A 22,129-nucleotide genomic window follows, 5' to 3' on the forward strand; every position below is an offset into this window, starting at 1 on the left:
GAACTACTTTAATAAACTTTTTTTATACACGTGTGCGTCTGTATGTATAAACGCTACAGGGGAATATTAAATTTAAAGGCATCTATTAGGAAAGGTTGGATAAATGGGGATAATAAAAACAGTACTAATTGCAGTCATAAACAATGAGTAAATTTAGTCTTGCTCTGCAAATTCCAAAAATCCCACGTCTTGTTGAGCAATTTTTGTGATGTTGGGCAATTATCACAGTACGAAAGTAACTGAAATCACTTCAACTAACAAGACAAGCACATCAAACACAGTAAGCATTTCTGACCACCTACTATGTGCCACCTCCCATCATATTTAATCTTTACAACTACTCTATGTGGTTGTGACATTATCTCCAGTTTACAGATTAAGAAAATGAGGCCCAGAGATACATCTGATTAAGGTCACAGAAAGTGGCAGAGCCAGGAATCAAACCCAGATTTATTGACTTCTAATTCAGTGCTTTTTCTATCTCCCCAGAGCTGTCTAATCAAAGCCAAAAACAGTCCTTTTTGGAAAATTTTCTCAATTACCATAAATGAATCAGGATAGATTACATGAAGCAGCTAATATGGCTGAGAATATCAGTGTCACCTTGAGAAATAACATAAAAACTTATTTTAAAAGATTATTTTATCAAAGTTCTTTGTATTTTTTTAGAGCTGTGGTTTTCCAACTTTACAGATCACACAACCCAGTTAAAAACATTTGTACACATATTAATGTCATATTTATGTACAAAATATACACATATTAATGTCAGTTAATATATTCAATATTAATAAAGATTACATTTAATTTTCAGATAAAAATAAATCCTGTTTTCTTCCCATACTCCAGCAGATCATTTGGATCCCTACTTTAGAGTTCCTAGAATGCTATTTTACACTTAGTAGATGCTCAATAAAATGTGACTAAATGGAATTGATGGCTCCTTCCCAATTACACACATGAGCAGGAGGGAAAAAAGAAGGATACAGATTTTGTCATGGGCTGGGGCAAGCACTGGCCGGAGAGTCTAGACTCCAAATATACTGGATAATAACAAAAGTTTTTCTCTTTAATATACTCAGTAAATAGGATATCCAAAGTGAAGCATGTCCATTAAAGGCAGTAGGTTAAGCACATTATAACACAACTATTTTCTACCTAAAACAAATGCTCCTTGAACTTCAAGCTACCTGGACACAAGATAGCCTGCTGCTTTGATAATGCTATTAATCAAACTTCTATACATCCAAGAGTATCATGATGATTAATGTTCACGGCGACCTTAAGGTATTTAAATAAATCTAAATGCCATTTAAATTATCAAAGAGATAAAATTAGGTTCAATGGTAATTTAGTTATATCTATTTTTAAAAATTGGTAACCTAGGTATTATATATATGAAAATTTTCTATTAGTGAAAAAGTCCACTCTTTTACCATTAATGAATAATAGCACTTAAAATGGTAAAAGTCTGGTTAATCTAAAGGTAAGGTTTCTTAAAATTTGGTATGGCTTGGTTTTGGATTTCAAACATAATTTGTTCTAGGCTACTCTTACATCATCAGTGATACAATATTTTATTAGGTTCATGGTCCCTTTGGGACCCCAGTGAAAGCTAAAGCACCCTCTCCCCAGAAAAAAACAATCATACACAAAATTTTGCTTACACTGTTAACTAAATTCATAGACATCCTAAGTAAGAAACCTCTGCTTTACAATGCAGACCTGAAAATATGGTCCAATTCATTAAAAAATATGATTGCAACCCAATTTTACAAAAAGGCAGGTCCTTTAAAAATAACAATATTAAATACTGAACATGTCCCAGGAACTATTCTAAATATTTCATATGTCTCAACGTATTTCATCCTCAAGTCAGTCCCTATAAGGTAAGTACTGTTTACCCCCAGTTTACAGATGACGAAACTGAGGCACAGAGTAGTAAATAATTGTTCGAAGGTCATACAGCTAGAAGATGATGCAGCCTAGACTTAAAGCCAGGAGGCCTGACTCCAGAACCCACGCTCTTAACCATTACACTACTGCTGCCTACAAAGGCAAGGTGCACATAATTATAGTGGTGTGACAAATCTTAAAACACCTGAAGTCATAATCAGTACATTTAAGATTTGGGAGAGTTTCATCTCCCTTAGAACCACAGCTGAACATAATGGGAAATGCTAATAAATAAAGATATACAGGTATAGAGTTATCAAATTTCTAAAATTGGTTCCCTGGTAAAACGGAGAACCTAACTAGGATCACCTTTCTTCATCCTCATCAGAACTATCACAAATTTTTAACTGTAAGGAATAAAAAAATATTACTTGTATTTTCAATTTTTTTTACTATTTGTTTCTCTTGCAGAAGCTTAGGCAATAATTCTTAGAGAAAGCTGAGTCACAATATTTGTATCAAGGCTATTATAAACCAGCAGGCTGGTGAAATCAGCAGTTTTCCTTAAGTTTAAACTTCAGTAACTCAGGATTTGTCTATGCTTAAGGAATTTCCAGATGCGTTTGAATCATACTGAAAAATAAACTCTCCTGGATCCTAAAATTACATATCTATCTATGAAGAGTCTTCACAGATGCCCAGAGTGGTTAGTCTGTCAGGAAGGATGAAAGCTACATTTTGAGGCAAGTTTGATTTTAGTCCGCTAAAAGCAGACCACGGTACTTATTCAGCTCAACAACTCTTCCTCAACATCAAACCTGTGCAGTAATCCCCCCCTCCCCAACCTGCCATCTGTGGTTTTGCTTTTCAGTTACCCAGTTAACTGTGGTCCAAAAATATTAAATGGAAAATTCCAGAAATAATTCATAAGTTTTAAACTGCATGCTGTCCTGAGCAGCATGATGAAATTTCATGCCATCTATCTCCACCCTGCCTGGGCTGTGACCCATCCCTTTGTCCAGCATATCCCACCGGTGAGTCACATAGTAGCCACCTCAGTTGTCAGACCAACCCTCGAGGCATCACAGTGCTTGTGTTCACGTCACCCTTATTTTACTTAACTAAGGCCCCAAAGCGCAAGAGTGGTGATGCTGGCAATTCGGATATGCTAAAGAGAAGCCATGAAGTGCTTCCTTCAAGTGAATGGGTAAAAGTTCTCCACTTAATAAGGAAAAAAAAATCATATGCTGAGATTGCTAAGATCTACCGCAAGAATATTCTCTGAAGTTGTAAACAAGGAAAAAGAAATTTGTGCTAATTTTGCTGTCACACTTCAAACGGCCAAAGTTATGACTACGTGCAGGAAAAGTGCTTAGTTAAATGGAAAAGGCATTAAATTTGTACAATAAGATATTTTGACAGAGAGAGACCATATTCACATAAATTTTATTATAGTATGTTGTTGTAATTGTCCTATCTTACTATTACTTACTGTTATTAATCTCTTACTGTGCCTAATTTATAAATTAAACTTTATCATCGGTATGTATGAACAGGAAAAAACACGGTATACACAGGGCTTGGTTCTAGCAGGATTTCAGGCATCCACGGGGGGTCTTGGAATGTATCCCTCGTGGGTAAAGGAAGACCAGTGTATACAGCAGTCATAAGGCTGAGGAAAAAGAAGACTTACCTGGATGCGTGATGTTGAGTAGTTTGCAGGAATAAGGATCTTCCCTGTCTTCCACAGGCACCTCACAGCCATGAGCACCTATTATGAACTTCACAAGCACACTGAGAGATGTGTTGGCATTAACATCAGTTACTGATCTTCACCTTGCACATGCATGTTTCCTCATGCCCATTTCAGAGCTTTTACTTTGAGACACTAGTATTTATTAGGATTAATAATAACTTAATTTTCTTTTGCGCGCGGTACGCGGGCCTCTCACTGTTGTGGCCTCTCCCATTGTGGAGCACAGGCTCCGGATGCGCAGGCTCAGCGGCCATGGCTCACGGGCCCAGCCGGTCCGCGGCATGTGGGATCTTCCCGGACCGGGGCACGGACCCGTGTCCCCTGCATCTGCAGGCGGACTCTCAACCACTGCGCCACCAGGGAATCCCCTAACTTAATTCTTCTAGTCTAGCAAAAAGGGGGAACAGGCAAACTAGGAGTTGCTAACTACCAAGTGACTTATGTGTAAGCCCTCTACTGCAGGACTACATTAAAGCAGGAGTGGGTACGTTCGGCCTGGCCACCAGCAAATGCTCATGCCATTTAACAGCAAACTACGGTAAAGACAACTTCATATGCCCACACGTAAAAACACATCTATACCTGCAATCTCCTTCACTCGCTTTCTTCTATTTCACAAAGTGTTCCTTTTGCTTGAGCAGTCTTTCTACCCCAGAAGAGGACCCCTCCTCTCGTAGACCTTGCTTCACTAGCCACCTGTAACCCATGGCTCCTTCCCTACACATTATAAATACGATGAAGTCTGACATTAATTTCTATCCACCTACCATCCGTCCTTGTCCCCATCACTTCCTTTACAGTGAAGTCCTACAAAGGAACATCTAAAACTGCAGCCTCTGGTTTCTCATTTCCCACTCATTTTATAAAACGGAAATTTTAGCTTCAGTACCCACCACTTCCACCGAGATGTCTACCACCAATACAACTAGCAATCTGCTGTTCAGTCAACAGACACTCTTCAACTCTTCCCTACTTGACTTCTCTGGGGCTCGACAATGCAGGTCTCCTTAGAAAGCTCTCTTTCTCCACGTGGCCCTGCTCAGTGGGATCCCTGCCTCTTCCTGCCCAGCTCATCCATTAGAGTGGATATTCCCCCAGGGCTCTGCCCTGGGATCGCTTCTCACTCGACTCACTCTTTCCACTTGCTCTCCCTGGACAATTTCTATCCCCAAAGCTTCAACCAGCCTGGGAATGATTCCTGAATTAGCATCTCTAGTTTAGACCCAACTTCTAAGGAAAAGATCCATGAATTAATCGTACATCTTCACCTAGACGGCCCACAGACAGCTGTGTACTACAGTCTGCTGCTACTGGGTCATGAGGGCCAACTGCAAAATTTTCAAGAATTTTGTGAGCTGGTTATTAAGCACAGCTTTTATTAAAAATTAGATTTATAAACTTACAATTAAATACATTATATTAAAAACAAAGGAAATAAATGCTCAAATTCATCATTTCTTATTTATTTCTCTATCATCTCTGATGTTATATGTATCCACTGTATCTGTATGATGGGGATATCATAATGGTGTGCCACTGCCTATCTTCCCCAACTCTGTGTTCAGAGACATCACATTAGTCGCTTGAAACTGGCCATGGTGGGAACACTTAAAGCATGGAAACTGGCAAGCACTACAAATAAGGGTTTGATTTATTGTTCTGTTGATTGTCTAGACTTAAAGTGATGGAGAAAATGTTAGTATTGCAGATCAAACTTAAAAATGTGACATGTTTTTGGCCATTCCATTGTGAATAGTACAAAAAATTGAGGAAATACTCTTCCATTGTTCAAAACCTATCATCTGATTCAGCAAAGACGTCACTTCACAGACTAAGAGTAGAGTTCTGTCACATACCTTAGTTGTCACTTAGTCTTAATCTTTAAAGGAAATATTCATGTCAGAACTACACTCTCGTCAACCGCAGCCACAGGTTGGTTATAGATACAGAAGTCTGGCAAACAATGACGCATTCTGAGAATCAATATGGAAGTTATAATAGAGAGCATTATATACCTATCATCTGTCAATTATGTGCTCCAGTCTTCATATCAATAAAATTTATAATAAACATATACATACATATAAGCATGCTTTTCTTCAGAGAGCCAGTGAATAAACATTTACCAGCACAGGTACATGCAGATACCTCAAACTCAACAAATCACAACTAAGCTCCTTCCCCAAGAAACCTGCTCTTCTCATCTAGTATCAATACATTTTGTCTTAATTGATGATTTCATTATTCTCCAAGTTAGAAAGCTAGCAACCATCCTAGAGTCCTCTTCCTCGTTCTACATTCAATTACCTTATTTCCTTAAAAGGTCACCACTTTAGACAAGGACTGCTAAGGGGCTGAGCTAAATAGGTCTCACCGGCTCCCTGAACTCTCAACACGTTGTTCTGCACAATCTGGTCACTGCCTACCTCTAACAGTTGTAACAGTTATAAGCCCTCCCTTCTTTCCTTTTTATATGATAATCTCTCTCTCTCTGCTTCTCTTTCCTTCCCTAAGTGCTCTCTCTCACACTCACCCACAAACACATATACTCCCTACCCCATAATCTCTGCACTCCAGATACACAGAACTGTATGGAATTTCCCAAACACTCCAAGCTATTTTGTATCTATTTAATTCATAGCACATATAACATTTTATTACACTATTACATCTATTTCCTTCTACTAAACTCCAAGCCTCCATAAAGACTCTGGCTATATGGTATTTATCTATGTATTCTACTATACATAGTATACTACCTGTATACAGAGAATACTTAATAAATACTTGTGAAATTGACAACTTACAGCTTCACTACAAAGGCTTTTAATTAAATAGCGTCCTTGAAATATATGTGGTCTGGCTCCTTCAGTGAAATGCAAGACCTGAAAGTAAGCCATAACCACAGAAATGAAAACGGTTTCTTTTACGAACGGCCAATTAAGGCAGAATACCTTTTATAAACAACTAGCATTTAGAATAAAAGTATAAACAGAAATGAATAAATGTGTTAAATTATTGCAGATATTTACCAAATTTGTTTTTTTTAAGCTATCTTCAATAGTTTTACTAGATCCACAAAATTACTCTGCCCCAGGAAGAAGTTTCCGGCTAATATCTACTTTTATAGAGGTATCCCATCATTTTTATAAAACAAATCAACAAGCTTACTAAATTTAAAATAAGAATGCTATGATAACAAATAAATTACTGGTGAATGCCTGAATGTTAATTCTACTCATTATATTTAGCTCTGAGTCATTCCCTCAATAGTTTTTGAGTGTCCTACTCTGTGCCAAGTTAGGTTCAAGGTGCTGGAAATACATCAATGAAAAAAGCTGAAGCCCCTATGATCATAAAACACAGTCCAGTGAGGAAAGACAATTTATAAATATACAAATATAATAAACGTGCTAGTTGGTGATATGTATTATAAAGAAAAATAAAGTCAAGTAAGGGAAGACAGAGTTGGAATAGCGCTATGATATCTAAACAGAGACCTGAAGAAAGTGAGGAAGTGAGCCATGAGGACATGCAGTGGAGGAATGGTACAGGCAGGGGGAACAGCAAGTGCAAAGGCCCTGAGGCAGGAGCACATTTAGGGTACTGAAGCACGTGAGGTGGCCAGGGCAGGAAAGTAGATGTAGATAAGGTCAAAGACCACAGTAAAGACCTGGGATTTCACTCTGAGCAAGAAGAGAAGTCAGTGGAGGAATATGAACAGAAAACTGACATAATTTGACTAATTTTAAAAGGATCACTCTGGCTACTGTATGGAAAATAAAACACAGGGGATCAAAGGTGGAAGCAGGAAATTCAGATACGGAGGCTTCTGCAATAATCTAGGTGAGGGGTAATGGTGGCCTAGACCAGGATGGTGGTTCTGATAGCTGTGGTAAAGGTGTTGAGAAGTTGGATTCTGGATACAATGTAAGGTAGCACCGAGAAGATATGCTAATGGATCCGATGTGGCATATGAGACAAAGAAAGATCAAGATAACACTGTACTGTAAATTGTAAAAACCTCATATTTTCCTGACACCTCAACATCCCCACAAACAGGCTGAAGCATCCCGCCCCGATGACCAGGTCCACGCGGGTGACAAGGCTGGTCCCTGCCACAAGTTCCCCTTCTTGCCCTCCCCTGACACTCACCTCGTGACATTCAAACCCAACAGTGAAATACCTCGCACCTTCTGCTTGTCCTCTCCACCCTGACCCCAAATAAAGACCCCTGCCCACGGGTCCTCACTCTCTCTCGGCTCCCTGCCTGCTTCGGTGAGCCCGCTCCTTGGACCCTCTCCCCATTTGGCCCCCTGTGTGGTGTGCCAGGCCTCCGTCTCTAGGACCTGTGAGCAAGACAGATCCTTTCACTTCCAATGCCTCTCCCAGTGTAATTCCCATTGCCGTGCTGGAGCGACCCTTACAGACGCAATAAAGGGGACTCACTCCTCCACTCACAGCTCAGACACCAAAGTTTTCATCTGAGCAACTGCAAGAGATGGGTCATTACTTTCTGAGATGGGAAAGGCTAGAGGAAGTGCAGGTTTTCAAGGTGGTTCTGAGGGTAGTGATGACTCTGAGGCCTTTTTTTCACTTGCTGGGTAATAGGTTCTATTATCATTGCGATCCTGAACTAGAGAAACCTGTCTTGAAAAGGAATGAAAGCTGCTATGAGTGGCTCAAGGGGAAGATGGTGGAAGAGTAAGACGCGGAGATCACCTTCCTCCCCACAGATACATCAGAAATACATCTACACGTGGAACAACTCCTACAGAACACCTACTGAACACTGGCAGAAGACCTCAGACCTCCCAAAAGGCAAGAAACTCCCCACGTACCTGGGTAGGGCAAAAGAAAAAAGAATAAACAGAGACAAAAGAATAGGGACGGGACCTGCACCAGTGGGAGGGAGCCGTGAAGGAGAAAGGTTTCCACACACTAGGAGCCCCTTCGCGGGTGGAGACTGCGGGTGGCGGAGGGGGGGAAGCTTTGGAGCCGCGGAGGAGAGCACAGCCACAGGGGTGCGGAGGGCAAAGCGGAGAGAATCCCGCACAGAGGATCGGTGCCGACCAGCACTCACCTGCCCGAGAGGCTTGTCTGCTCACCCACCGGGATGGGCGGGGCTGGGAGCTGAGGCTCGGGCTTCGGTCGGAGCGCAGGGAGAGGACTGGGGTTGGCGGCATGAACACAGCTTGCACGGGGTTAGTGCACCACGGCTAGCCGGGAGGGAGTCCGGGAAAAGCCTGGACCTGCCGAAGGGGCAAGAGACTTTTTCTTCCCTCTTTGTTTCCTGGTGTGCGAGGAGAGGGGATTCAGAGCGCTGCTGAAAAGAGCTCCAGAGACGGGCGCGAGCCACGGCTAACAGCGCGGACCCCAGAGACGGGCATGAGACGCTAAGGCAGCTGCTGCCGCCACGAAGAAGCCTGTGTGTGAGCACAGGTCACTGTCCACACCTCCCCTCCCCGGAGCCTGTGCAGCCCGCCACTGCCAGGGTCCCGGGATCCAGGGACAACTTCCCCGGGAGAACGCATGGTGCGCCTCAGGCTGGTGCAACGTCACGCTGGCCTCTGCCGCCGTAGGCCTGCCCCGCATCCACGCCCCTCCCTTTCCCCAGTCTGAGTGAGCCAGAGCCCCCAAAGCAGCTGCTCCTTTAACCCGTCCTATCTGAGCGAAGAACAGACGCCCTCCCGCAACCTACATGCAGAGGCGGGGCCAAATCCAAAGCTGAGCCCCGGGAGCTGTGCAAACAAAGAAGAGAAAGGGAAATCTCTCCCAGAAGCTTCAGAAGCAGCAGATTAAAGCTCCACAATCAACTTGATGTGCCCTGCATCTGTGGAATACCTAAACAGACAATGAATCATCCCAAATTGAGGAGGTGGACTTTGGGAGCAAGATTTATTTTTTTCCCCCTTTTCCTTTTTGTGAGTGTGTATGTGTATGCTTCTGTGTGAGATTTTGTCTGTATAGCTTTGCTTCCACCATTTGTTCTAGGGTTCTATTCGTCCGTTTTTGTTTTTTTTTTTTACTTTAAAAAAATTTTTTTCTTAATTATTTTTTAATAACTTTATTTTATTTTATCTTACTTTATTTTATTTTCTTTTATCTTCTCTCTTTCCTTCTTTCTTTCTTTTCTTTCTTTCTTCCTTTCTTTCTTTCTACTTTTTCTCCCTTTTATTCTGAGCATGTGGATGAAAGGCTCTTGGTGCTGCAGCCAGGAGTCAGTGCTGTGCCTCTGAAGTGGGAGAGCCAACTTCAGGACACTGGTCCACAAGAGACCGCCCAGCTCCACGTAATATCAAACGGCGAAAATCTCCCAGAGATCTCCATCTCAACACCAACACCCAGCTTCACTCAACGACCAGCAAACTACAGTGCTCGACACCCTATGCCAAACAACTAGCAAGACAGGAACACAACCCCACCCATTAGCAGAGAGGCTGCCTAAAATCATAATAAGGCCACGACACCCCAAAACACACCACCAGACGTGGACCTGCCCACCAGAAAGACAAGATCCAGCCTCATCCACCAGAACACAGGCACTAGTCCCCTCCACCAAGAAGCCTACACAACCCACTGAACCAACTTTAACCACTGGGGGCAGACACCAAAAACAACGGGAACGGGCTTCCCTGGTGGCGCAGTGGTTGAGAGTCCGCCTGCCGACGCAGGGGACATGGGTTTGTGCCCCGGTCCGGGAAGATCCCACATGCCGCGGAGCGGCTGGGCCCGTGAGCCATGGCCGCTGAGCCTGCGTGTCTGGAGCCTGTGCTCCACACGGGAGAGGCCACAACAGTGAGAGGCCCGTGTACCACAAAAAAAAAACAACAACGGGAACTACGAACCTGCAGCCTGCAAAAAGGAGACCCCAAACACAGTAAGATAAGCAAAATGAGAAGACAGAAAAACACACAGCAGATGAAGGAGCAAGATAAAAACCCACCAGACCTAACAAATGAAGAGGAAATAGGCAGTCTACCTGAAAAAGAATTCAGAATAATGATAGTAAAGATGATCCAAAATCTTGGAAATAGAGTAGACAAAATGCAAGAAACATTTAACAAGGACCTAGAAGAACTAAAGATGAAACAAGCAACGATGAATAACACAATAAACGAAATTAAAAATACTCTAGGGCTTCTCTGGTGTTGCAGTAGTTGAGAGTCTGCCTGCCGATGCATGGGACACAGGTTCGTGCCCCGGTCCGGGAGGATCCCACATGCTGCGGAGCAGCTGGGCCTGTGAGCCATGGCCGCTGAGCCTGCACGTCTGGAGCCTGTGCTCCATAACGGGAGAGGCCACAACAGTGAGAGGCCTGTGCACAGGAAAAAAAAAAAAAAAAAAAAAAAAACCTCTAGAAGGGATCGATAGCAGAGTAACTGAGGCAGAAGAACGGATAAGTGACCTGGAAGATAAAATAGTGGAAATAACTACTGCAGAGCAGAATAAAGAAAAAAGAATGAAAAGAACTGAGGACAGTCTCAGAGACCTCTGGGACAACATTAAACGCACCAACATTCGAATTATAAGGGTTCCAGAAGAAGAAGAGAAAAAGAAAGGGACTGAGAAAATATTTGAAGAGATTATAGTTGACAACTTCCTTAATATGGGAAAGGAAATAGTAAATCAAGTCCAGGAAGCACAGAGAGTACCATACAGGATAAGTCCAAGGAGAAACACGCCAAGACACATATTAATCAAACTGTCAAAAATTAAACACAAAGAAAACATATTAAAAGCAGCAAGGGAAAAACAACAAATAACACACAAGGGAATCCCCATAAGGTTAACAGCTGATCTTTCAGCAGAAACTCTGCATGCCAGAAGGGACTGGCAGGACATATTTAAAGTGATGAAGGAGAAAAACCTACAACCAAGATTACTCTACCCAGCAACGATCTCATTCAGATTTGATGGAGAAATTAAAACCTTTACAGACAAGCAAAAGCTGAGAGAGTTCAGCACCACCAAACAAGCTTTACAACAAATGCTCAAGGATCTTCTCTAGGCAAGAAACACAACAGAAGGAAAAGACCTACAATAACAAACCCAAAACAATTAGAAAATGGGAATAGGCACATACATATCGATAATTACCTGAAATGTAAATGGATCAAATGCTCCCAACAAAAGACACAGATTGGCTGAATGGATACAAAAACAAGACCCATATATACACTGTCTACAAGAGACCCACTTCAGACCTAGAGACACATACGGACTGAAAGTGAGGGGATGGAAAAAGATATTCCATGCAAATGGAAACCAAAAGAAAGCTGGAGTAGCAATTCTCATATCAGACAAAATAGACTTTAAAATAAAGGCTATTACAAGAGACAAAGAAGGCCACTACATAATGATCAAGGGATCGATCCAAGAAGAAGATTTAACAATTGTAAATATATATGCACCCAACATAGGAGCACCTCAATACATAAGGCAAATACTAACAGCCATAAAAGGGGAAATCGACAGTAACACATTCATAGTAGAGGACTTTAACACCCCACTTTCACCAATGGATAGATCATCCAAAATGAAAATAAATAAGGAAACACAAGCTTTAAATGATAAATTAAACTGATATTTATAGGACATTCCATCCAAAAACAACAGAACACACATTTTTCTCAAATGCTCATGGAACATTCTCCAGGATAGATCATATCTTGGGTCATAAATCAAGCCTTGGTAAATTTAAGAAAACTGAAATTGTATCAAGTATCTTTTCCGACCACAACACTATGAGACTAGATATCAATTACAGGAAAAGATCTGTAAAAAATACAAAGACATAGAGGCTAAACAATACACTACTTAATAACCAAGTGATCACTGAAGAAATCAAAGAGGAAATCAAAAAATACCTACAAACAAATGACAATGGAGACACGATGACCCAAAACCTATGGGAGGCAGCAAAAGCAGTTCTAAGAGGGAAGTTTATAGCAATACAATCCTACCTTAAGAAACAGGAAACATCTCGAATAAACAACCTAATCTTGCACCTAAAGCAATTAGAGAAAGAAGAACAAAAAACCCCCAAAGTTAGCAGAAGGAAAGAAATCATAAAGAGCAGATCAGAAATAAATGAAAACGAAATGAAGGAAATGATAGCAAAGATCAGTAAAACTAAAAGCTGGTTCTTTGAGAAGATAAACAAAATTGATAAATCATTAGCCAGACTCATCAAGAGAAAAAGGGAGAAGAGTCAAATCAATAGAATTAGAAATGAAAAAGGAGAACAACTGACACTGCAGAAATACAAAAGATCATGAGAGATTACTACAAGCAACTCTATGCCAATAAAATGGACAACCTGGAAGAAATGGACAAATTCTTAGAAATGCACAACCTGCCAAGACTGAATCAAGAAGAAATAGAAAATATGAACAGACCAATCACAAGCACTGAAATTGAAACTGTGATTAAAAATCTTCCAACAAGCAAAAGCCCAGGACCAGATGGCTTCACAGGCGAATTCTATCAAACACTTAGAGAAGAGCTAACACCTATCCTTCTCAAACTCTTCCAAAATACAGCAGATGGAGGAACACTCCCAAACTCATTCTACGAGGCACCATCACCCTGATACCAAAACCAGACAAGGATGTCACAAAGAAAACTACAGGCCAATATCACAGATGAACATAGATGCAAAAATCCTCAACAAAATACTAGCAAACAGAATCCAAGAGCACATTAAAAGGATCATACACCATGATCAAGTGGGGCTTATTCCAGGAATGCAAGGATTCTTCAATATACGCAAATCAATCAATGTGATACACCATATTAACAAATTGAAGGAGAAAAACCATATGGTCATCTCAATAGATGCAGAGAAAGCTTTTGGCAAAATTCAACACCCACTTATGATAAAAACCCTCCAGAAAGTAGGCAAAGAGGGAACTTTCCTCAACATAATAAAGGTCATATATGACAAACCCACAGCCAACATCGTCCTCAATGGTGAAAAACTGAAAGCATTTCCACTAAGATCAGGAACAAGACAAGGTTGCCCACTCTTACCACTCTTATTCAACATAGTTTTGGAAGTTTTAGCCACAGCAATCAGAGAAGAAAAGGAAATAAATGGAATCCAAATCGGAAAAGAAGAAGTAAAGCTGTCACTGTTTGCAGATGACATGATACTATACATAGAGAATCCTAAAGATGCTACCAGAAAACTTCTAGAGCTAATCAATGAATTTGGTAAGGTAGCAGGATACAAAATTAATGCACAGAAATCTCTTGCATTCCTATACACTAATGATGAAAAATCTGAAAGTGAAATCAAGAAAACACTCCCATTTCCCATTGCAACAAAAAAATAAAATATCTAGGAATAAACCTACCTCAGGAGACAAAAGACCTGTATGCAGAAAATTATAAGACACTGATGAAAGAAATTAAAGCTGACACAAATAGATGGAGAGATATACCATGTTCTTGGATTGGAAGAATCAACATTGTGAAAATGACTCTACTACCCAAAGCAATCTACAGATTCAATGCAATCCCTATCAAACTACCATTGGCATTTTTCACAGAACTAGTACAAAAAATTTCACAATTTGTATGGAAACACAAAAGACCCCGAATAGCCAAAGCAAGCTTGAGAACGAAAAACGGAGCTAGAGGAATCAGGCTCCCTGACTTCAGACTATACTACAAAGCTACAGTAATCAAGACAGTATGGTACTGGAACAAAAACAGAAAGATAGATCAATGGAACAGGATAGAAAGCCCAGAGATAAACCCACGCACATATGGTCACCTTATCTTTGATAAAGGAGGCAGGAATGTACAGTGGAGAAAGGACAGCCTCTTCAATAAATGGTGCTGGGAAAACTGGACAGGTACAAGTAAAAGTATGAGATTAGAACACTCCCTAACACCGTACATGAAAATAAGCTCAAAATGGATTAAAGACCTAAATGTAAGGCCAGAAACTATCAAACTCTTAGAGGAAAACATAGGCAGAACACTCTAGTACATAAATCACAGCAAGATCCTTTTTGACCCACCTCCTAGAGAAATGGAAATAAAAACAAAAATAAACAAATGGGACCTAATGAAACTTAAAAGCTTTTGCACAGCAAAGGAAACCATAAACAAGACCAAAAGACAACCCTCAGAATGGGAGAAAATATTTGCAAATGAAGCAACTGACAAAGGATTAATCTCCAAAATTTACAAGCAGCTCATGCAGCTCAATAACAAAAAAACAAAGAACCCAATCCAAAAATGGGCAGAAGACCTAAATAGACATTTCTCCAAAGAAGATATACAGATTGCCAACAAACACATGAAAGAATGCTCAACATCAATAATCATTAGAGAAATGCAAATCAAAACTACAATGAGATATCATCTCACACCAGTCAGAATGGCCATCCTCAAAAAATCTACAAACAATAAATGCTGGAGATGGTGTGGAGAAAAGAGAACACTGTTGCACTGGTGGTGGGAATGTGAATTGGTACAGCCACTATGAAAAACAGTATGGAGGTTCCTTAAAAAACTACAAATAGAACTACCATATGACTCAGCAATCCCACTACTGGGCATATACCTTGAGAAAACCATAATTCAAAAAGAGTCATGTACCAAAATGTTCATTGCAGCTCTATTTACAATAGCCAGGAGACGGAAACAACCTAAGTGTCCATCATCGGATGAATGGATAAAGAAGATGTGGCACATATATACAATGGAATATTACTCAGCCATAAAAAGAAATGAAATTGAGTTATTTGTAGTGAGGTGGATGGACCTAGAGTCTGTCATACAGAGTGAAGTAAGTCAGAAAAAGAAAGACAAATACCATATGCTAACACATATATATGGAATCTAAGAAAAAAAAATGTCATGAAGAACCTAGGGGTAAGACAGGAATAAAGACACAGACCTACTAGAGCATGGACTTGAGGATATGGGGAGGGGGAAGGGTAAGCTGTGACAAAGTGAGAGAGTGGCATGGACATATATACACTATGTATAGCTAGTGGGAAGTAGCCGCATAGCACAGGGAGATCAGCTCGGTGCTTTGTGACCACCTAGAGGGGTGGGATAGGGAGGGAGATGCAAGAGAGAAGAGATATGGGAACATATATATATGTATAACTGATTCACTTTGTTATAAAGCAGAAACTAACATACCATTGTAAAGCAATTATACTCCAATAAAGATGTTAAAAAAAAAGCTGCTATGAGTAAGATAGGAAATCTATAAATGTTCACTACTGGTGACAAGAAAATTCACAATTGTGATTCCCCCGTATAGCTACTCAGTCACAAGCATCCCAGCTGAATGCAATCCTGAGGGCCTTCTCTGCTTATCAGTGACTTCGCATAAGCAGAGAAGAATCGTCACATAACTAGAAGTCCAAACTTCCATGCTTCACTTCCACTAGTCCCTCACTATACAATCTTCAGAGGCTGCTTTCCCTGAGAAGACTAAGGCCTTGCATTCCTAATCAACAACCGAGCCATCTAATGTCAACGTGTGACGTGCTACCCAAGCTCAGGCCTGGAAGGGTGGTTGGCAAAAAGAGTATGGCAAACTATACAAACCGCAGATCACACACAACCAAATGATACAGAGCTAAAAAACATTAAGTATATCTCTTTTGGCTTAAAATCTTGGTTAAATTTACTTTTTGGGCTCAACTACGTGGAGGAAAAGCAAAATGAAATAGTCATTTCTGAGGAAAAGAAGTCACATATCTGAATTAACATCTCTGACTCTCCAAGAAGAGATTTTTCAGAACACTTATTCAATACGTCACGCAAGGTGTGAACTCAAGAAACCTACCGTTGGGGCTTCCCTGGTGGCGCAGTGGTTAAGAATCTGCCTGCCAATGCAGGGGACATGGGTTCAAGCCCTGGTCCGGGAAGATCCTACACGCCGCGGAGCAACTAAGCCCGTGTGCCACAACTACTGAGCCTGTGTGCCACAACTACTGAGCCCATGCGCTGCAACTACTGAAGTCCGCACACCTGGAGCCCATGCTCCACAACAAGAGAAGCCACTGCAATGAGAAGCCTGCGCACTGCAATGAAGAGTAGCCCCCGCTCGCCACAACTGGAGAAAGCCCACGTGAAGCAACAAAGACCCAATGCAGCCAAAAAAAAAAAGAAACGTACCGTTGACTTAATGCTGGGTGTTGTACTAAATGCTTCAGCCAGGTGCTTCTTATCACATTGCGAAGTTCATGGTTATTGCGGGCTGACAGCACACCAACTACCACATCATAATGCCTAGATTTCCACTGGGGAAGTAAGGCCAACTGATCTAGAAATAAGCAATAGTAAATCAGAAATGTCATTTCTCAATTACTGTTAAGTTCAATATGTAACATAAAAATGTTTATTACAAGGTAATATAAATATATGTTCATATTTGCAGAAAATACAAATAAATACAAAGAATAAAAAACCTAAAGCACTCATAAAACTCACCATCCAGAGATAACCACTACTAACATTTTGGTGCAGAGTCTTTTTGCTTCCACACCTATGTATGTATTCGTGCTCACCCAAGTATATATGTAAATTCTTCAAAACAAGTAAGACTTTTCTGATAAGAATCAGTTTGGAAGGTCAATGTGGCATAAACCATACAATAGTAGGCAGTAAGAGCCAATTATAAAATGCTGGCTTTTTATTTTAGCTATAAAAGTTATTTAACTCCTTGAGCCTCAGTTTCCTTAAGTAGAAATGGGTGTAATAATACTTCTCATAGAGTTATAAAAATTAAATGATATAATGTGTATAAAGGTTCTGGTTTGGTAGCAGGCAAAGAGTGGGCATTCAATGGCAACTAACAACAACAACAACAAATGTGCTGTCAAAGGTGAAGTCCTACATGAATATTAGTTATTAAGTTTGGGAGATGAAGTTGAAGGACTACCATGCTGGAAAGAATCAGAACTCTTATTCATGCCAATAAATTCTACAGCCAGCAAATATTTATCACTTGAATAGTGCAAAGGATGAAGGAGGGGAAACGTTCGTAGTTAAAAAAAAAAAAAATCAAGGAACAAGTCATTTTTTACTATCATATTTAATGGACAGTCCTTAGAGGGAGTTCCCTGGTGGCCCAGTGGTTAGAATTCCAGGCTTTCACTGCTGTGGCCCCGGTTCAATCCCTGGTCAGGGAACCGAGATCCCACAAGATGCACACCACCCCCACCCCAAAAAACTGTCCTTAGAGAAAGAGGGAAAGATACTTTGTCCCTGTTTTTCATCACCAGTTTCAAAGCTTGAGAGCTACAAGCTAATATATAGCTCTCATTAGGGATCCCATTTCATCTCTTTCTTCAGCAGTGGAAACTGATCCCACAATGTTTCCAAAAATAAATTACTGCAGGCCACAGAGCTTTACTGTATTAAATGAAATGTTTTTATATGCCATAGAATCTAGGGATTCAAAAGACAACAAAGACATGTTGATATTTCTTCAAGGGAGAATAATTTAAATGCTTATGTAAAATTGGCAATGAAAACCTAGTCCCTCCCCCGACTTTTTCACAGAGAAATATTAGCAGTAAGCACATTTTATAGACAGGAGTGAGGAAAATGCAGTAACCAGACATATCTGACATTGATTCTACAGCCAACATGCGGCACAGTATCAGTAAGAAGTTACTTAAATCCTTGTGCCTCAGTTTCCTAATCAGAGAAAGTTGATACCAAAAACAGTCTTTTAGATACTCTATTTCATCTGTTTCAAAATGTCTTCTCAAAAGATTAAAAAGCTTTAAAAGATTAGAAGAGCAAAAATTATATGCATCCCAAATGCCTCATTTATCTGACTTCATGAGAAAACAAGGTTGCTGCACAAAAGTAAAATTTCAAAATAACTGAAACATCCCTTTAAATGCCAAACATCACTACCTTATTTTTGACGGGTAATCAAAATAAATCTTTTAGAGATGGATTACATGAAACATCATTTAATCTTTTCTTAATGACAAAATCTTTTTAAAATTTTTCTCAAATTTCTCTCTTTATCATTAATTCTAGTCGCAGCTTCAGTTCAAATTCTTACCTTTCACCTGGACCTACAAGGCTATCCTAATAGTTCCTCCCAGACTTCTCCATGAGATTTTTCTAAAAATAAATAAATCAATAGACACGAAGATAAGCATGTGGTATGCGAAAGCCTCACGGATTATCGCTGAAAAGTACTTTTTCATCTTATTCCACCTCTCTCTGCCACTGCCAATCCTCTCTGCTTCTCATCCACATCTCAGCTGCCTCTACTGAACTGTGTTACTTTTTACATGCACTTCTCTTTTTGTTGCAGAAGAGAAGTACATGGCAGATTCTGGCCTTTTAGAGAACTTCTACTTCCAGAAATACTGAAAAATAGGTTTTTAAAGCCTCAACCAAAAAACTGTTAGAACTAATAAACAAATTCAGTAAAGTTACAGGATACATAATCAATATACAAAAATCAGCTGTATTTCTACACAGTAATAAACTATCAGAAAGAGAAATTATGAAAACTCCCAATTTCAATCACATCAACAGAATAAATACCTAGGAATAAATTTAACCAAGGAGGTAAAAGACCTGTACACTGAAAAGTATAAGACATTGATGGAATAAATTGAAGAATACAGAAACAAAAGATATTCCATGCTTGCTAATAATAATAATATTGTTAAAATGTCCATACTAGCTAAAGCAATCTACAGATACAGTGCAACCTCTATCAAAATTCCAATGGTATTTTTCAGAAATAGAAAAAAAAATCCTAAAATTTGTATGGAACCACAAAGACCTCGAAAAGCCAAAGCAATCTAGAGAAAGAAGAACAAAGCTGGAAATACCATGCTTCCTGGTTTCAAACCATATTATGAAGCTCCAGTACTGGCATTAAAACAGACACATAGATCAACAGAACAGAATAGACAGCCCAGAAGTAAACCCATGCGTATATGGTCAATCCATTTACAACAAAGGAACCAAGAATATACAGTGGGGAAAGGACAATCTCTTAGATAAATGACGTTGGGAAAACTGGACAGCCACGTGCAAAAGCATGAAACTGAACTAACTTATGCCATACACAAAAATCAACTGAAAATGGATTAAAAACTTGAATGTAAGACCTGACACCATAAAACTCCTATAAGAAAACATAAGCAGTAAGTTCCTTGACATTGGTCTTGGCAATAATTTTTTTAGATTTGACACTGAAAGCAAAGGCAACAATAGCAAAAATAAGTAAGTGAGACTACATCAAACTAAAAACCTTCTGCACAGCAAAGAAAACTATCAACAAAATGAAACGACAACCTACCAAATAGGAGAAGATATTTACAAATCATATATCTGATTAATATCCAAAATATACAAAGAACTCATACAACCCAATACCAAAAAACAAAGAATCCCATTTAAAATTCGGCAGAAGATCTGAATAGACATTTTTCCAAAGAAGACATGCAGACTACCATCAGGTACATGAAAAGGTGCTCAAAATCACTTATCATCAGGGAAATGCAAATCAAAACCACTATGAAACATCACCACACCTCTTAGAATGCCTATTATGAAAAAGATAAGAAATAACAAGTGTTGGCGAGAAGGTGAAGAAAAGGCAACCCTCATGCACTGCTGGTGTGAAAGTAAATTGATGCAGCCACTAAAAAATGAAAAACAGTATGGAGGTTCCTCAAAAAATTAAAACTAGAACTACCATATGATCCAGCAAAACCACTTCTGGGTATTTACCTGAAGGAAATGAAAACATTCACTAGAAAAGACATATGAATGGGGATGATATGCATGATAGTGAACATGGGGATGTTCATTGCAGCACTATTTACAATAGCCAAGACATGGCAGTAACCTAAGTGTCCACTGATGGATGAATGAATACAGAAAATGTGTTCTTTATACACAATGGAATATTATTCAGCCATAAAAAAGAAGGAAATCTTGCCATTTGCAACCATGTGGACAGACCCTGAGGGCATTACGCCAAGCGAAATAAGTTGGACAAAGACAGGCTGATACCATATGAACTCATTCATATGTAGAATCTAAAACAAACAAAACACCAAACTCATAAATACAGAGAACAGAGTGGTGTTTGCCAGAGGCTGGGTGTAGAGGGTAGGCATAATGGGTAAAAGTGGTGAAAAGGTACAAACTTCCAGTTATAAAATAAATAAGTCATGGGGATGTAACATACAGCATGGTGACAATAGTTAACAAGACGGTATTGCAGGGAATTCTCTGGCGGTCCAGTGGTTAGGATTCTGGGCTTTCCCTGCCGTGGCCCGAGTTCAATCCCTGTCTGGGGAACTGAGATCCCACAAGCTGCATGGCATGACCCCCCACACACACCAAAACAACAACAACAACAACAACAACTGTACTGTATTTAAATGTTGCTAAAGAGAGTGGGTCTTAAAAGTTCTCATCACAGGAAAAAAAATTTGTAACTGTGTGTGGTGACAGATGTTAACTATACATACTGTGGTGATCATTACAGAATATATACATGTATCAAATCATTATGCTGCACACCTGAAACTAATGTAATTTGTCAATTATATCTCAATTTTTTTTAATACTGGTTTCTTCTGCCACATACCATCAATGTAAACCAGTCCAACAGACCTGTGAGTAGTGTGTCACACAGTATAAAACTCAAAGTGGAGAGTTCCCTGGTGGTCTAGTGGTTAGGATTCACCGCTTTCACTGCTGTGGTCCAGGTCCGATCCCTGGTTGGGGAACCGTGATCCCGCAACCACGTGGCACAGCCAAGATTAAACAAACCAACCAACCAACCAACAAGCAAAAACTCCTCAAAGTGGATGCTGTGTAAGAATGCTGCCCAGCTTTCCAGTTCCCTCCCTACACTTTCATCATCCTCTGCTCAATGTTGCAAGTACAGGGTACCTAGTTTGATTCTGGTGTCTGAAAACAGGAAACAAAAACAAAAAAAAGAAGTGAACATGAGACAAAGAATAAAGATAATTCACAGAAAAAGAAATGCAAATAGCCAACGAACCTGTAAAAAACGGTTCAACTTCACTAGAAGTCAAGTTTGAATTACAGCAATAATAAGACACCAGTTTTCTCCTACATTCAAACTGACAAATATCTTCTTAAATGATAATACCCAAATGACTGATGTTTTGATAGAGGTAGTTTTTTCAAGGAAATGGCTACTCTCCTATGTTGCTAATAGGAATGTAAGTTGGTATAGTATTCTGCAGTAAATTTTGCCAATATACATCAAAAACCTCAAAATTGTATAACTTTTGTCCTTGGCTAAGAATATAGGCTAAGGAAATAATCAGTGATGCACTAAAAGATCTCTATTCATCACAGTGTCATTTCTTAATAGGGAAAAACTGCAAAATACATGAACGCACGAATAAGGCATCAGTTACATAAATTATGGTGTATCTATATGCTAGAATACTATACAGACATTAAAAT

General features: G+C 39.8%; 1 protein-coding gene across 3 annotated transcripts in view; it reads right to left on the reverse strand.

The window, feature by feature from the left end:
- The window catches only part of B3GALNT2 (beta-1,3-N-acetylgalactosaminyltransferase 2), a 58,161-nt gene that overhangs the window by 29,421 nt on the left and 6,611 nt on the right, over positions 1 to 22,129 (reverse strand). For all 3 annotated transcript variants that reach the window (XM_060126506.1, XM_060126505.1, XM_060126507.1), the window contains exons 2-3: positions 16,808 to 16,955; positions 3,590 to 3,690 (exon numbers count right to left, since the gene is read on the reverse strand). In XM_060126506.1, the coding sequence (XP_059982489.1) occupies positions 3,590 to 3,690; positions 16,808 to 16,955 (249 nt within the window). The remainder of the gene's footprint in view (positions 1 to 3,589; positions 3,691 to 16,807; positions 16,956 to 22,129) is intronic.

Source organism: Lagenorhynchus albirostris, chromosome 16 (assembly GCF_949774975.1).
Source record: "Lagenorhynchus albirostris chromosome 16, mLagAlb1.1, whole genome shotgun sequence".
NCBI classification, from domain to species: Eukaryota; Metazoa; Chordata; class Mammalia; order Artiodactyla; family Delphinidae; genus Lagenorhynchus; species Lagenorhynchus albirostris.